The sequence below is a fragment of the Sylvia atricapilla genome, chromosome Z (genome assembly GCF_009819655.1).
Source record: "Sylvia atricapilla isolate bSylAtr1 chromosome Z, bSylAtr1.pri, whole genome shotgun sequence".
In the NCBI taxonomy this organism is placed as follows: Eukaryota; Metazoa; Chordata; class Aves; order Passeriformes; family Sylviidae; genus Sylvia; species Sylvia atricapilla.
The window spans coordinates 79,054,859-79,072,295 of record NC_089174.1 but is presented as its reverse complement, the minus strand read 5'-3'; the positions used below and the strand labels follow the sequence as shown (position 1 = coordinate 79,072,295).

Here is a 17,437-nt window from a genome sequence, read left to right as displayed (position 1 = left end):
TATTTTCCTAAGCTGAGATTTAAAATAAAACCTAAAGAGGGAGCTCTTACACCAACCATATAGCACCTAGTATCATTAAGAGAGGTAAATATAGCTATTTTGGTAATTATTTTAAAACATGAAAAACCAAGATTAAAATGCTCCTTAAATGCAAAGGAAAAGAGTAAAAAATAATTTTTAAAAATCCCCTCCAAAATACTTCACCGATTATTTTACTGTACTGCCAAAATGTTGGTTACAGCTGAGAAACATGTTGAGATTTTCCTGAATTCCCACTGGTGCCCAGTATTCACAGTTGCATTGAAATTAGTGACATTTAAGTGAAACTAATGGAAATGTAGGACTACTAAAACTGAAAAACCATGGTCTAACTCTCGATTTATCTTAAAAATTTTAGTCACATATTTATAACAGAACAGCATTTTACTTTTAGTATCAACAACATTAAAAATATAGACAGATGTACTATCTCTGGTTAAGCTATATATGAAGGGTTTGATAAACCTTCTTGTAAAAGCATTGCTTTGACAAATTCTATGCTTAAGTCCAAATTAAAGTATTAATAGTTCCAAAATATAAGGTGAAAGAACTATCTAGACATATAATGAAGACTGTTTGTCTCCAAAAGCCAAAGGAAAATAAACATTTGTCAAGCCAGAAGTGACAATTAGATCATCAAATTCTGCCTTCTGCTCCGTATATGTACTTCCCTTGAAAAATAATGTAAGTTGGCTTGATGAGCTGTGAAAAATTACTGCCCACAAATATTACCCTGTAGACTGTATTTCAAGTTAGTATCTGAAACAACGTGGTTTAGAAATATAAAGCAGTAGAAGGATAAAGAGGAAAAACAGAACAGATACGGTGCTTCTGTTGGGATAAAAAGTGTGACAAATACTGCAGAGGGGATACATTAAATCCCCTTATTTACCAAGTACCAGAAGCCCCTCTGATTACAGCTCAGGTTCAACAGCCTACTAAACCTGCCTCTGCTTTTGTATCTTAAATAGATTGTTCATTCATCATGTAACCATACATCTTTGAAGGCAACAAAAGACTGGTGAATTCATTTTGAATATAGGTAGAAAAGTTGTCCAACAATGGTGTTTTCTTCTAAATAGCTCCTGGGAAAATGTTCTTATTTGTTCTCCCTTTTGCTGCTTATTTTTTTAAAAAAGTACACAAACTGCTGTCAGCTTCAGCACCATGTGTTGGTTTGTTGTTCTCTACTTATGCAATACTGTGATACCACTGCTATTCCACACCCCAGTCCAGGCAGGAAGAAAACAGGGCTTGCTCTTTCTAGCAGACCCATAAATGACAGCAGTGTTGTTCTTATTAAATCAGGTTGTTGTTTCAAAGCAGTTACAACAGCGTTCACAGTAACAGAAGACGTGATCAGGTTTAGTTTGTTAGAACAGTATAAATCTCCAATAACTCTTATGAAGCTGATGGAGTCAATGTGAGTACGATACAATCAGCAGAACAAAACCACAACGCAGTGACTCACTGCAGACATTGCTAACTCCCAGGTTGACAACATTTTAGATATTTCCATGCTAGAACAATTTAGATACATATAGATACAACTTCTTCTTTTCTGAAAAAACATAGTTTTGAAACTATCAGAATCACAAACCAGAATTTTCTAGGCTTTTTCCCTAGGAAGTCAGTTTTAATGGCTGAACTAACTCAAGCACGGGCAGTAGGTGAATTACCAGGGCACTATGCAAACCCAATCATAAATCACTCAGTGTATCTTTTTTAAACAAGTAAAACAGCACTGAAACAAGAGATTTCATTAAAACTCACTCCAGTCTAGGTAATATCAGGTGTGTTGGATGCAGTTGCAAGGTTTTGGTAGTGATGGTGGCAACAGTGTGCCCTTTGTGGGATGAGGCGAGGGTCTTCCCCATGCAAGACACAGCCAGTTCCTGCAGTCTGCAAGGGATCCTTGGCAGGACACAGTGAAACTATCTGCTGATCAAAAAACTTATTTTTAAAAAGGGCAAAAATAGCCACAGGGAGAAGGAAAGAGGGAAAAAAAGGAGTAAGAAACCTGAGAGGGAACATCAGGGTAAGAGAAAGGAGGAGGTTATCCATGGCAGAGCAGATCTTCCCTGCAGCCCACAGAGCATACCAGAGCAGATGGATGTTCCTGAAGCAACTGCCACCTGTGGAGAACCTATGCTAGCGCAGATTTTCCTGACAGGACTGCTGCCTGTGGAGAAGCCCACACTAAAGCTGAGTACAAGTGTGAGGAGGAAGGAGAAACAACGCAGATTGGTTAGGGACTGTAACTCCCCATTCCCATCCCACCTCAGTGCTCAGGAGGGTAGATAGAGGTAGGTAGAGTCTGGAGTGAAGCTGAGTGTGGAAGCCAGGCGGAGAAGGTGCTAGCTTGATGTTTCTTTTCTCTTCCGATTACTTAAATTAGTAATTATTTTTATTTTAATTGGCAATAAATTAGAGTAATCTTTCATAAGTCAAACCTGCTCTACAGACAGTTGATGCCCCTGTCTTTATTTCCACCTTATCTTTCTCATTCCTCTTCTTCCTGTCTTCTCACCATATTCTGTTGAGGAGCAAGCAAGTAACTGGGTGGGAGTTTGGCTGTTGTATCAGAATAGGATACTATTTTAGCTAAGCTTAAAATCCCCAGCAGGATATTTTTAAGTATTCAGAACTCCAAATGATATTGAATGTGTGTCATCAATCATGCTTTTGAGTTCTCATAAGATTAAAAAAAATATAGAAAATGCCAGGCTAGGCTTGACCACCACACCTTAAACTCATTGTTCTTTTCTTCAGCTGCCTGTCCCTTGCATCTATTTTAGAGAAATCCAGGAGAATTCTGCACTAGCCACACATGAGCTGAACAGGGTCTTTCTCTGCAGGTTATCAGATGACCAGTTGATATGGTGGTGTCCAGTTAGACAAAAGAATACTTTGGGTGAGCTCTCAAGTCAGCCTTGTTAGCTTTAGCCTCAATTGAACAAAAAATAGACTCAAATTATATGATACCAAAGAACAAATAAATTAATGACACAGACCTTCCAGAAAAGACCCGTGCAAACCAAGAAGGGAGACACTGACATTAGCAGTATATGCAATAACTCTTACGCTTATCAAAGAAATTCCTATTCAGAACGCTGCCTTGTCAGCATCAACAAGTTGCTCTCAAATGAATTTGATAAAAATGTAGAGAAAGCAGAGATAAGTTTGTGCCATCCAAAAGGCTTAAGCCCAGCCTCTTTTAAATTCTCTGCAGGCAGCTGAAAGTCATGCTGCCCGTGGATTTGCCCTTGATTTTAGTTAAGCTTCTGTGCTCTTTAAAAGGTCCATTAATCACTCACTATCTGTTAATGAATTATTTATAAATTCTACATAAACATATATAAAAATATAAATATATTCATATTTATAAATATATTTATACATTCTTTCAAAAGTCTGCAAAACATAAGTGGATTCAAACCTACACTCCCCTCCAGCTCCTTTGATTAACAGAACAGTTGTACCAAGATTTTATGAAAAGTAGTATCTAATGTGAGGTCATTTCTGAAAGTGGTTCTGATCCGTGTGGACAAATAGGGTCAAACTTTCTGAGAGCCTGAAGGAGAGTCAGATGCTTCAGGTATTTGATGCCGTAGCATCTAGGTCACAATGAACTAGAAATATACTGGATTTAGAAGGAACTCTGCTGCAGGCAAGTGATGCCATCTGCTGTTGATCATTCAGAGGATATTAAACCAGATGATTCCTCAGATTTGCGACACTTTCTTTTTCCATTTTATTTCTGTAATTAGTATCTTCTTTGAACATAAATTTCAATATATTTTTCCAAAAGGCATCCCATAAAGCATTACATAAAGATCATAGAGTTATCTGGATACCTCTTACCTGTTTGTAACTCAGATTTCTGGTTTCCTGTATTTCGAAATAAGAAAACCAGAGTGGTTGTGAAGATATCTTAGAATGAGAAGAGGCAAGGAACAATGTATTTGCTTTTCCCCCAAAATATTAGAAATCACCTATTTAACTATTTAAAATGAAGTGCAGATGTTCTTTAAGTTTCACTGGGATTTGGATAAGAGCTACATTGCACTAACAATTACTCAAAAAATCTATATATTTTCATAACTTTGTCTGTTGGTCAAATAGACCAATACTGTGACGGCTACAATTCCAAACTGGAAGGCAAACAGCACATCCACTAGATATTACTAGGCTGCTTAGAATAAGGTAGTGTTTGGAATTTTTTATGTATCAAATGTTTCTAGGAGTGCCTTGAATATGTCATGCTTACACCTCAGATAATTTTTTATCTTTTTTTTTCAAAAAAAGAATGTTCAAATACCTCCATATAAAAGTATTCCAAGTGAAAAAGAAATTGTGTTACAGAATCAGTAGAAGAATCTGACACAGCTCCACAGATAAAATCTGTAAGAGTAGTTAAAGATCACAGCTGAGACACTGAGAAAACTTGAATGCGTCAAAAAAAAAAAAAGAAAAAAAAAGGAAAAAAGAATAGAAGGAAATAGAAGGAAAAAAGAAATATATTAGCTTCCTGAATTTAAATTCATATATGGAGAAATAAATTTTTATAACCATCTGTTGATAAAATGTGTTCAGGAAGCAGTATTCTAGCAAAAAGAACTTTGCAATTTTTTCACTTCAGATTTTTTAATCTCGCTTTGGTCTCCACTTGTCTTAGTGAACTGGTGTTACTTTTGTTTTATCCCCTCTTTGAAAAGCCCTTTTTTCTCCCTGGGGAAGCAAGGATTTCTCCATAAAGTCTTCCTCAGCATTGTGCATTAGCAGTTGCACAGACTTACTACTTGTTTCTGAGTCTTGAATAATGCAAGATGAATTGCAAAAGGCTGTACACAAACCACTTGGGGTAGGTCTGCAGCCAAATCACATGCCCAGACTTTGGAATGCCCACAACTTTGGTGCACTGGGGCTCTTCATCCTGCATGAAGGGACTGCTTTCCCAGCACACAGCCTCACCCTATGCTCAGTGTTATGTACTGTAGTTGCAGTTGTCATACTATTCCCAAGTACCAAATGCTGCTTTGTTGGTGTTGGGATTTTATTTTGGGAGGGCTTGTAAATGCATATGGGTGGATAGTGCTGCTTCACCACAGTAACAACTCCAGAACTGTTGGAAATAATTGGAAGCTGCTGTATAAACACGGCATTTTAAAATATTTTGCCATTCAACCATTTGCCGTGCTGCCAAGGTTACCAACAGTACATTTGCAATTATCTGTCTTGCCATGATAGACAGAGATATGAAGTGTCAGCTTCTCTTTGCTCACACAATAAATGCAAACTTGTTTTCCTCTGAAATGGGAAAGCAGTTTCTTTAACAACCTCAAGCACAGAATTTAATATGCCAGTATTTGAATTCTTACACCAGATCTGCTGCCAGGAAATGTTCATGATGAAAGTACTCTTATGAAAGATAAGAACAACAAGATAAAAAATGTAAGAGAAGAAGACCTTCTATGTTAATACACCATAATTCAGTATATTATTTCTCTGATAGTGAAAAATTGCATGGAAAATGTAAATGTAAATCTATCAATACTCCCATCAAGGAGAAAATTCTATTCTATTACACCAGCCAACACTTCAGTATATGTTAGATTTTAAAACATGAATTTAAACAGCATTTAACTGGTAATACTGAAAGGATTCTGGATTAAGGAATGCTTCATTTAATGCTGTGCCAAGACAAGCTCTTAATGCCCAGAAAATGGCTTCAAATGTTTAATTAATTGTTCAGAAACAGAATGATAAAGCAAATAGAAAAATTACAACAGATCTTGTACTTTGTTGTAATTGGATGGAATTTTTCCAGTGGAAGCTTGATAGAACTGGTATCTCCCACAGTTGGAGACTGACCTTGCATGGAACTGATGATGCTGTTAAGAGTAGCTACTGTTTGGTACTTGACCTCCTGCTAGAGCAAACCTCCATGTACCACACAGCTCATGGTAAGTGTGAAGATTTTTCTTACTTGACTATGCAGGAAGTGCAGCACTTGAAAGAGCATGATCAAACACGGGTCGTGAAAAGGACACACTCTTAGTTGTGCAGCATGACCCTGCACAATTAACTTGGCAATACCATTGGCTGATTTCAGTGAGGGGCACAAAATCAAAATGCTTCCTTTCTAACTAGAGAGCAGTGTTCCAGAATGTTGAGAAATACCAAGCATGAGTAAAACATCTCCATTAAGAGGCAATTTTTAGTCTCAAACTTACAAAAAAAAGAGGCAAGAAATCAAAAGTAAAATCCCAGTATACATGAAATTCTAAGAGTTCATGCTGAATCCTTTCTAAAGCATAACTTCATTATCTCATGTTTTCACTCCTCTTAAGATATATGAACGTACTGTCAACATAGTGCTGCTTTTTAAGATTCAGTGAGAATGAGAAATAATTTTCTGAGAACAATGTAAGTCAAGCTAAACAGAGTGAAGATAGGCAAAAATTCTGATAGACAGAAGTGTTTATCAGAAAAAATTACAGTCACATGAGATTTCTTAATTGAACAGTATTTAGGAAAATGATGAGGAAAGAAGCACTTAAAACCCATCACTAAATCCTCAGCTTTTGCTGTATTTCATTAGAAACCTACAGAAGAGAAATACTGAAATATGTTATTGAAACAGGTCTCAAAGCAGCGGGCCTTATGGGGACACAAAGGCACTCCTCCTGGCCATCTTGCTACAGATTAGCACAAGTGCAACTTTTACTTACATCTGCGAAGATAGATATGAAGTGTATATTTTTTTTCAGAAATACTGCAAAAATGAAAAATCTTTTTGAATTGGTCTAACATTAATTTTGAACCATGTAGGCTTCGCTGGTACTCTAATTTTTGTGGGGATAGAAATTAGCATGATATGAAAGGCTCATCATCAGCTGCATTTCTATATTTAAATACCTTCTAAAATTTATTTCTGGATCCCCTTATGAAGCACTGTTTACTGACATAAGTTAGTAACACTCAGGTTTTTGTTCAAGAGCTTATTAACTCGTGACATGACATGACATAGCAACAGGAGTTGCTATGTGCTGTTACATGTTGGGGCTCAGAATTCCAGCAAATTGACATTAAAAAATCAATTTCAAAAGAAATAAATTGTGAAAACCATGATAAAAATACTATATACACATGCATTATTTAGAAAGCACTACAGCAATAATAAAACAGAATATTTCAAATCAATGCTTTTCCTTGAAAGACTCAAGTATGTTGTAAAATTACTAGGTATTTTTAGAGATAGTAACTACTGGTACACCTATTTAATAAGTGATTCATCTGAAACATCAGTCAGAAGTTGAATGAGATTTTCCAGACTTTTCCCAAAACACAGAAGTTTGAAAAAATATATTTATTTTTTTTTAGCTATATTTATTACAGATATGCCACAGATCTAAAGGTCAGTGGATTCCAGCGGGCTTGTTATATGTACATTCAAGACTCTACCACGAGGAGTACCTGAATAGTTAATGTGCCAGTAGCAAACCAGATGTTAATTTCACTACTGTTTGGAGATAGGCTATGAGGAAAAAAACCAGCAAGAAACAGAAGCACTGAAAAAAGGCATGACAAAGGAGAAAAGGGCATGAGAAAATCTGGAGTGAAGCAAAGGTAACAGCAACTGTCAAAAAGAGTCTATACTTAAGTTCTCTGGGCTTTTCAAAATCCTCACAGTTCCTGTTTTTAGAGATGTACCTAAACTGCTGGATCCTGTCTGATTATTCCCTGAGAAAATCACTTGCAAGTAAATGTGTGAAAAGCCTTTTATGTCCAACATTGAGAGCAGATCTTCTGAACAAAGGACAAAATGGGGCAAGAGAAGGGCATGATGTCAAATTACTGGCAGAAACACTGAATTTTCTGCAAAAGGTCAGCTCTGATTCTGCCGCATTTCTAAAGGGGCCCTGCCAATGCAATTCACACCCCAAATCTCTTTGATAACATATGTTGCTTTCCTTCACTTAAATTTCTCATGTAAAGGTTTGCATACCTCAGAAAAGGAATGTGAAAGAGGTTGGTTATTTATCATTGCTGCAGACAAACAGTCTTACCTATAACTGGAATACTCCATTATTAAAGAGTTAGACCTTGAGAAAAAAACCCTTCTAAAATCTAATTGCACTGCAATGCTGCTCGTGCACAGCAGAGAACATTCCACTGAAGGACTTGAATTACAATATCTTAGTTTTTGGTATCATCTTCCAGGTTCCAGAAACCCACAATGGGAGTGATGAATGCAGAGGGCACGTTAAAATTGGAGGTAAACCACTTTAAATCCAGCAGCTACTCTAACCCTAGACCAAGGTACCGTGCAGGTGAATTTACAGGTTGAATATATAAAATGCTGAGGAATCATTAGCCTTTACCCAAGTTCTGAATCTCTACTTTCCTGTGTCTTTATGTGTTTTATCTGCTTAAAACACAGGAAAAAAATGGGAGCAAGGATTAGAATGCCATAAAATAATGTTATTTTACACTATACTGTTATTTTACACTATTCCATCAGGTATTTTTTTACACATATTGATAACATCCCCCCCTCTGTTATTCTAAGAGTTTTGAATGTTTACCTGCAATGGGACTGCCTGAAGCCCAAGTGCAGAGCAGACCTCAATATCATTTTGCTTCCTCATGCAAAATATTCTTACTGGGTTAGATGATGGGAATGTGCCTCTAATTCTTCACAACCACCTCACAGCTGCAGGTCATGTCACAAAGGAAAAGCTATGCTGCTTTATGTCTCCCAGGGAGAATATTGCTATTTGTGGTGATCCTTAAGCACGGGCAGCATCCCTGGCTGCTGGGCTGGGACATGGCTTCCCTGCTATTGGAAGGATCCCTCAGGGAAGTGGCAGGCTTACCTGTCTGGCTTAGCCAGTACCCCTCGAGTATCTCACCAGTGGCAGCACTGCACTGGAAGGAGCTAACTGGAAGGAGTGTCAGATGGAAGAAAGGGGCAAATAACTGACTGACAAAGATGATGTCTGTCCTACTTTCCAGCAATCACTTTCCTGTTTTCTCACTTTCCTCTTTTTCTGGGACACTTGGACAGGTGCAAGGGGTCTACAAACTGACTCATCTTCAGCTTTGGCTAAAAGAAAGTGGCAGGGGCCACTGTATTTTGTGAGGAGCCCAAAGTTGCCAGTATCTGTCAAGCTCTGAGGATGCTCTGCCAGCACCCCTGGGAACATCTTGTCAGAGCCTGGACAAGCAAGAACATCATCCTTCTCTTGACTGCTGAAGAGGTTTATCAGTAAGCAAGTTGCTATAAGCTCTTCCACTTTGTCAAAACTAACTCATCCTGTGTTAGATGTAGAACTTCCAGAATTTTCAGAGTTGCTGTTCTGAACATAGAAAAATAACAGAGTAATAAATTCACTTTTAGGTCTGTTTGCCCTTTACTAAATCTGGCCTCCAGTTATGAAAGAGATATCTATAAAGGGAGATAATAATACCTAGTATCTTCAAGTCCCAAACACCTATTAAAGCACTTCCAAAGACAGAGGTACAAAGAAAAAGGTCAGTCTATAGAGGTCGGCTATTTTCAGAGTTCCAGCCTTAGTAAATAACCTTGTTTTTCTCCCATTATTTGCTTTCTGAACTTGAGGTACCTGACTTTAACAACGTCATTTTCAACTTGCAACTTAAATTGAGTAAGCAGATTTTATTCTTAATAAGCAAACCTACCTTAACTCAGTTCCACAGAAAATAGCTTTATCTTTTTGCTCTCCCTTTCCATCATCTTAGATTAATATAATCTAAAAAATAATCTGAAAAAAATTTTTTACAAGGAATCTATTGAGAACACCACACGTGCGTATTACCCTCTTGATAAAGGAGTAAGCAATGGTATACTTACTGCAGCATCACACACCATGTGGTCCTTAAGGGCTACGTTCAATTACCCACGTCTGAGCTTGTTTACCAAAACATTCCCATTCTCATGCAGACCAACTCCCATTAGTCAAAACAGGATCTGAGTCACTGGAACAGGTGTAGTCTCTGATGCATGGCACTAAGTTTGAAATCACTTCAGGATGTAGAAATAAGTGAATATATGCCAGCCAAAGCAAGTGGAATAAACACTGTCAGGATTTGCTTCCAGAATCTGATATGCTCAAAATTACAAGAAAATTTTAAGCATGGAAGAAGATTCCAGTAAATTTTAACAAAAGTTGAATGTCAAAGCTGAGGGAAAATGAGACTATATAAGAATGCCTGGTAATCCTTCTTTCAAGGGAGACAAAGCTCTCGCGAACTTTACTCATTTCTGACAGTCACAGTTAAATCATCAGGACAATTTCCTAAATCAAGCACTATTAAATGATTGTAAGAATTGTGGGTTCTAGCATGCCACATTGAAACAGCTTACTGAGATACTTTTAGTACAGCCTGTGAGAGCAAAATGACAGCTTATATTTCCAACAGTTTTCTGAAGTGGAGGATCTCAGTATTTTTCACTTGACAGGATTTTTAAGGTCACAACTTTAGGCTTTACTGTTTACAACATCTGCAAAATTTTAGCAAGAAATCACAAAACCTTGCAAGCTTTTAGAAGGCCTAATTCTACTGGTATTATCATGTGTAACAGTATTGATTCTTGCAGTGAATATTGACTGCTTTCCTTGTTGTCTTACATATAATAACATTAATTTTGATATTTAACTACACTTTTATCAGCCCACATTCTGGTTATCATGCTGCAGTCTCTGCGAGACACTTACCTTATTTCTTAACTTTCATCTGGCAGTTGAAAAAACACTAAGAACTCCAGCAGAGGTTGGATACAGCCAGCAGTGCCTGTGATTCAGAGCCCCATGATGGACATTATCACCCTCCCCACCTCTGACACGTACACTGAGAGGAGTGCCATGGCAGTGACTGCAAAGAATGTCGAGGAATGACAGAGATCTCCATAAATGCTGTCTCATCAGTATCTAGCCAGGGCAGACCTCTGGTTTGTTGCTTTATCTGCTGGCATAAAGTTGGTTTCAAATCACAATTATAAAAATTCTTCCCTCTTGAGCCAAGTGTTGCTGTGCCTCATTTCTACTAGGTTAATACTGACTGCCAGCAAAGCTTTATTTAACATCTGCAGCTAAACAGTTAAAATTATTTCTGTTATGCCTATCTTCATATAGTTTTCATTAACTTATAGGTCTGGAGTCTTCTTTTCACTTAATCTGTAAAATATTTCGAGGCAATCTTTTTTGTTTGTGTGCTTTAGATAGCAGATAATAATTTTGTAGGGTTGTAACTCAGGGAAAATTCAGACTTCTCAATAAAAAATTGGCCACAATTTGGCGTCAGTAAAATGCTTTAAAACTGCCTTAGGAAACGATCTAATATTAATTAGCTCTGAGAAATTACTATTTGGTGCTTATTGGAAACTGTAGACTGCAAAGAAAAACAAAGTAGAAATTACATAAAATTAAGAACTTAAAGCAACACCATCAATCCTGATGTGCACAGGATTGCCATCAGGATGTGATTTTTAGCTGATTTTTTCAATCTTTCATGAACTTAGGGGAACTTAAAACTAACAATTATTTTATAAAAGTAACAGATGTACATGGGTGTCAAATAAACTTTTTCTTTGAATTTTCCCAAGGAGATTTATGATGACTTTGTCACAGGCTGGAAGAGACACCTAGAACTTATTTGGTCTAAGCCTCCTGCTCAAAGCACTGTCAGCTACAGAGGGCTACTGAGGGCCATTGACCAGTTGAATTCTCAGTATCTCCAAGGATGGAGACTCCAGAACCTCTCAGTGCACTTGTTCTAATATTCTCATATCACAGTAAAGGAGTTTAAAAAATTTATCCTCACTGTAAGGGAGTTTAAAATTTTTTTTTAATCAATTTTTCTTTGCATTTCAATTTTTACCTGCTGTCCTATCATTGTATATCACTGAGAATAGTCTGGCTGTGTACACTTCTTCTTTACACTATTCCATCACGTATTTTTTACACATATTGATAACATCCCCCTCTCAGCCTTCAAGCAATCCCAGGTCTAGCAGCCTTGCTGTTTATGTTGGGATGCTGCATAACCACCTCTGAGGTAGCTGACTAGACCTGCTTTGGTTGTCCCTTTCTCTTTTCCGTAGGGAGTCCACTGCTGGACCCAGTATTCCACATACAGCCTCAGCAGCTCCGAGCAGAAAGGAAGGATGAGCTCCGTCGACCTGCTGGCAACATGTCCTGAAGCAGCAGAGGAGGTTGCTGGCCCTCTCTGCACAAGGGCACTGGCTCATGTTCAACCTGGAGCTCACCAGAACTCCCAAGATCCTCTTCTGCAGAGCTGCTGCCCCAGCGTGTACTAGTGTAGAGGTTTATTCCTCCTTAGATTTTGGGTTTTGCAACACCAGTCAGAAAAACAGAGAAAAAAATCACTTTCAGAGCTATGGTCACACAGATGTGCATTGCCAGGCACCCCTGAGCTCCTCACACTGTTTTGTTTCATGCGAAAAAAGCCACTGCCAACATATATATCAGACTGTCACAGAGCTACTGCCAGTTCTGGTCTCAGTGTGCCAAGTGGACACATTATGTAAGCATATCAAGTGCTTGAGAACATGTAAGGACATTTACGAAAGTGTGTGCACAGTTATGCAGACCTGTATCTTAAAATACAGATCCGAGTTATCTTTCTGTTGACATCCCAGACTTGGTGGGCTCCACGTATAAAACCAGCTCCCTGTTTGATGAATTATAACAGATCACCACTCTATCATTCCATAAAGCAGACTCCCTTCTATAACAGAGATCTGCATCTTTTTCCTCCCATCTTCTTACTGTTAAAAATATTTTTCCTTCATTTTCCTTTGGAAAAAATCATGCTGACTCATTTTCTTGTTGCTGCACTTTCTCCAGTTTTGCCCATGACAACTAATACTACAAGGATGCACAGTGTAAATACTTTGAGATTTTTAATTTCCGCTACATTATGCAGCAAAAAATGTGATGAAAGAATCAAACCTTACTCCCTTTCTGCAGAGCATAGCTCATTAAAAATCACTAACAACTTCCAGTATTCGAGCAGGAATTGAGCTGAAGTCCTGAGAGAACCAGCACTGAAAGGAGGGTTTACTTTGATTTGTATTCCTAACAGAATATTAACAAGAATTAGGATATTTCAATTGAGATTATCTTCATTTCTAATCTTTATTCCTCTTTGCTAAAATCTCACTATTTCTGTAAGAAAAAGCTATCAAAGCAAGTAAAGAAGAGGATGTAGTATCTATGACGCCCTATTAAGCTGGACACTTAATTTCAAGTTTCCTTTTTTAGAAGTACTTTTTTAGTAAATAGGTTTTTAAATACATCACAGTGTAAAGATGTCCTTATTCAATCTCAGCATTTTTTGAGATCTTAATATTTAGAGAAATCACATTTGTCAGATTCAGCCTGTGCTTGCTGAGTGCTGGGTAGTATCAAATACACAAGAGAAGGTATCATTCTACGCACCTTTTGTATCTTTGCTTCTTTTTTTATGAAATCTCTGACACCACCAGCTGTCAGGTTTGAGCTAGATGGGGCAGTAAGGTCGAAACCAGTGTGGACTTTATAAGGTTTTATGCTTCCTTGCTACCTCATCTTTTTTTCAGCATCTCCTTTGTCTTTCTTTCAGTTTTTAAAATGTTAGTGTGACTTCCACTGCTTCTATAGCTGAATCTGCTTTTGTTACAATATCAGTGTATCCTTTTTCTACAGGTACACTTCCAGCTTTCTCTTCTTGTTCACATTACACCACTGTCCTACTCTAACGTCTGCCTAATATTCCAGAACTGATATGCCCATGACCAAGGTATTCTTTTGTCTTCATGACATCTATCCTGCTCAGTTTCTAATGCATCATCTCCACCTAAGCATTTCTTTCCCTTCCCACAATTTCCAGATTTCTTCCCAGAACTCTCTTCTCCAGCACTAGAAAATTTTTGTTTCTTTCCTTCCAAGTCTTTGCATTTTTCCTCTTTGCTAGCTTGCTTAGACTTGTAGGACAAGTGAATTAGGAAAGGAAATAGGTGCCTCTTCTAATTATCCAGGTATGTATTTAAGAATCTCAAATGCACTAGTGCCAATAGGCATTGGTGATCTCCAGATGAGCTCTAGATGATTGCCAGAGGTCCTTCCAATCCTAGCAATTTCTTGATTCTGTGAAATCCCAATATATTCAAAGTGGAACAGCATAACAATTAAGGTGTCTGCTAATGTTCCAAGGAAAACAGAGCACAAACAAGATAAACAAACTCAGTGTTCCCTTAGATAGTGACACCAACTTCTCAAAAGAAGAGTGCCCCTGCAGCACTTCAGGTAGATCACTCAGAGACTAGCTGAACATTACTGATGGCTGTAATTAATAGAATGCTATTCCCTCATAAAATGTTATAGTCTGGTAACAGAAACAGCTACTTTCTATTATTCTTTCTAGGTGGGAAAGCAACACATTTTCTTTAGTAAGTTTTGGAAGACAGAACTTTTCGTGTTACCCAGTGCAGTGCTGTGTATTTTGAACTAAAGCAGGGAACTAAATAAGCCTTCATCCCATATGCTGACTAACAGTGGTTTCTGAGCAACACGCTAGCCTCCTGACTATTTAATACTGAGGATGATTTAATGCATTCCTGTCCCTAAGCATTTTTCTTCCTGATACTTTTTCTTCGTATCCAATTATATTCCTATTCCAGATCCTATTTCATATGCACTACATCAGTCTTTTTGCTGAAGTAAAGACTAAATCTCTGAGACTATTTATTACTCCTCTCCTTCTATTTCTTTTCTTGCTTTATCTTCATTTCCCCCCTTTCCTCACAAACACACCAATGTCTCATATGTCTTTCCTCAGCTGCAGAAGGGTGGGAATGAGAAGCACATCATGCAAAATGTTTGTCAAACCAAACAAGTAATTTCCAGAGAGTTTCTAACACCTACCGGTTGTTATGGATATCACAGTATTATCAGAGTTATTTAAAACAGTTTTAGATTAGCCAAATGTCAATCTCGCAGCAACTGCACAACCTTCACGACATCTTTGTGTATATGACAGACTTCCAGCTGTGAAATGATTGCTTAAAAAAACCTGTGTACTTTCTAAATGAGCATGTATCACTTATATTCTTTACAGTGGAAATATATTTAAAAGTTACAAAGCAGGTTCAGCTATTCAAATGCATTATTTTGGTTTATATTAATTTTTCTTTTGAGTCTCAAAGCACACAAGAAAAACTTCGCTAGTTTGTTTTCACATTTTTCAATGTGACCTGTGATTAAAAAGAACTATGTCTAGTCACTGCAGCTTTTTTAAAAAATTCCCACCAACTTTAATATTTTGAAAGCATGTATTTTGTTTGAAGAACAAATCACAGGTCACAAAACCAACTTAAGTGACTTTGCACAAAGTCTTACTTGAAAATGGTGATCATTCTACTTAAACATCTTACCAGCACTATCTTCAGTTTGGTTTGTTAGTTTGGACTCCTCTTATATATCAACCCTATAACAGGTTTCTTTTACATATTAAAATGATGGAATAAATTCAACAGGGATTAGGCAGAGCTACAAAAAAGAAGGTGTGGTTTTTTTTTTCTAGTGGTGCACAATGGCATATGGTAGGGTAGACAGATGCATAGTTCTAATAAAGTGTAATCAGAAAGACATTACTCAGGGGGGTACACGTATAAATATAAATGCCCCAGTCACCATACTGTAAAGAACCCACATGGAGTTAGCAGCACTAATTCCCATTTTTTAGGAAAGTTATTTATGCTGGTTGATCTTGCACTGAGGCATAGTCTCAAGTATGTGATAATACATTCTGTCACCATGGAAAGGAATGTACATAATGTAATACCAAAGAATAAATTAAAACATTATATGCTGGCAAAGTGTTCATTCTTATTTCAACACAAACAAGGGTTTAAAAACATACAGAAGGTAAACACAGGTTTTCAGACTAGTATTTGTATTCCCCTCACTCAATTTTCACCTTATTTTGGTTTAGTTTGTTGAGTGTCTAGCTGTGCTGAGCTAGCTGCCTCTGAACTATTCAATTAGGTACACTCAATGAAAGACTGGGCAGAAAGCTATTGCTATTTCACCCTTGAAGGGCATGGCATCCCTCTTCATCCATAGTGATATGTAGTAAAATCCTCTTTGCCTTACATAAAAGCATCCAGTGAAATCAGAAGGATATGTCCCTGGTAAGGGGACTAGGATTTGATCCAAAATTGTACTATCATAAGGATACGGACATTCTGCAAAATTTGTGGTCATACGCCTCTACACCTAAAACAGAAACCCAAATTAATGCTTTTCTTGAAATTTTCCATTATGTAGTATCTAACAAAGACCTGCACATGAATACAGCGTTAATTAAACATAAGTTGCCTCCTACCCAGAAATTGCAGCTAGTTTTTGATGAGCCTGACAGGCCATCTCACATCCCCGGGTTCGAGTTTTGTGCAATTCCGCATGCAGAGAAGGACAGGTGACAGAGACATCCCCAATAGAAATGACGAGCTCCCGGTAGAGAGCCACCTGGGTATTGAACTCCTGGACAAGCTGAAAAACAAAAACGATTTACATACATGAGAATTTTTAACTACACAGGAAAAAAACAATCCAGATTTTTTTAAAACATGCCAAATCTAGGGCTTGTTCCTGCTGCTCAAAATTTCGTAGCACACAGATCAAGAGCACACGACTCAGAAAATGACTAGAGCCTTCATGGCAGCTGCTTCTTCTGTGAGCTATAAATGTTCATCTGTAGGAAAGCAGTGTTTCTGCTTTTAATATCAGAAAGTGTTTGAGTTACTAGTATTAAATATTAAGCAGACAAAAAAACATCTGTTTTACTAGTAGCACGAGGTTATTTTTTGCTGTCATGAAAGGCGAAAATATCTCCAGAAATTATTGCCTTTGCTCCTCCTGCTTCCTGATTAACAGCATATTCAGGGACTGGAATGTAGCATTTGCTTTTAAATTGGCAATTTTGCTAATTTATTTTGTAATGATTTTTGTTCTGTCACTTTCCTTCAACCCAGATTTCTGACTTAAAACTCATCTGCTGTTACTGGCTGAAGAGATGTACCAGATAGGCACTTTCCTGTTAAAAATTCCAGAAAGCACCTTTTCTAAATTGCATGTGGGAAAAAGAAACAAATGAGTAAGTAAACACTACAACCTGTACAGAAATCCAATATCCAGCAGATACATACGGATGTGACTGGATAAATGGGTAATTTCAGAGTGATGGAAAGATCATTATTATTTAGTTCCACTGATCACATACATGGAATTATATTTTAAGGAAATTAAGCATTTGCTGTCTTCTGAAAGAACGCACATAAGACCATTTGCTCCACATGGTGGCGGGG

The 17,437-nt window shown here is 37.5% G+C and overlaps 1 protein-coding gene across 1 annotated transcript in view; it reads right to left on the bottom strand.

The window, feature by feature from the left end:
* RGS7BP (regulator of G protein signaling 7 binding protein) overlaps positions 1–17,437 on the bottom strand; it is a 34,363-nt gene that overhangs the window by 14,850 nt on the left and 2,076 nt on the right. Inside the window, exon 2 of the mRNA XM_066338662.1 lies at positions 16,456–16,622. Within this exon, the coding sequence (XP_066194759.1) occupies positions 16,456–16,622 (167 nt within the window). The remainder of the gene's footprint in view (positions 1–16,455; positions 16,623–17,437) is intronic.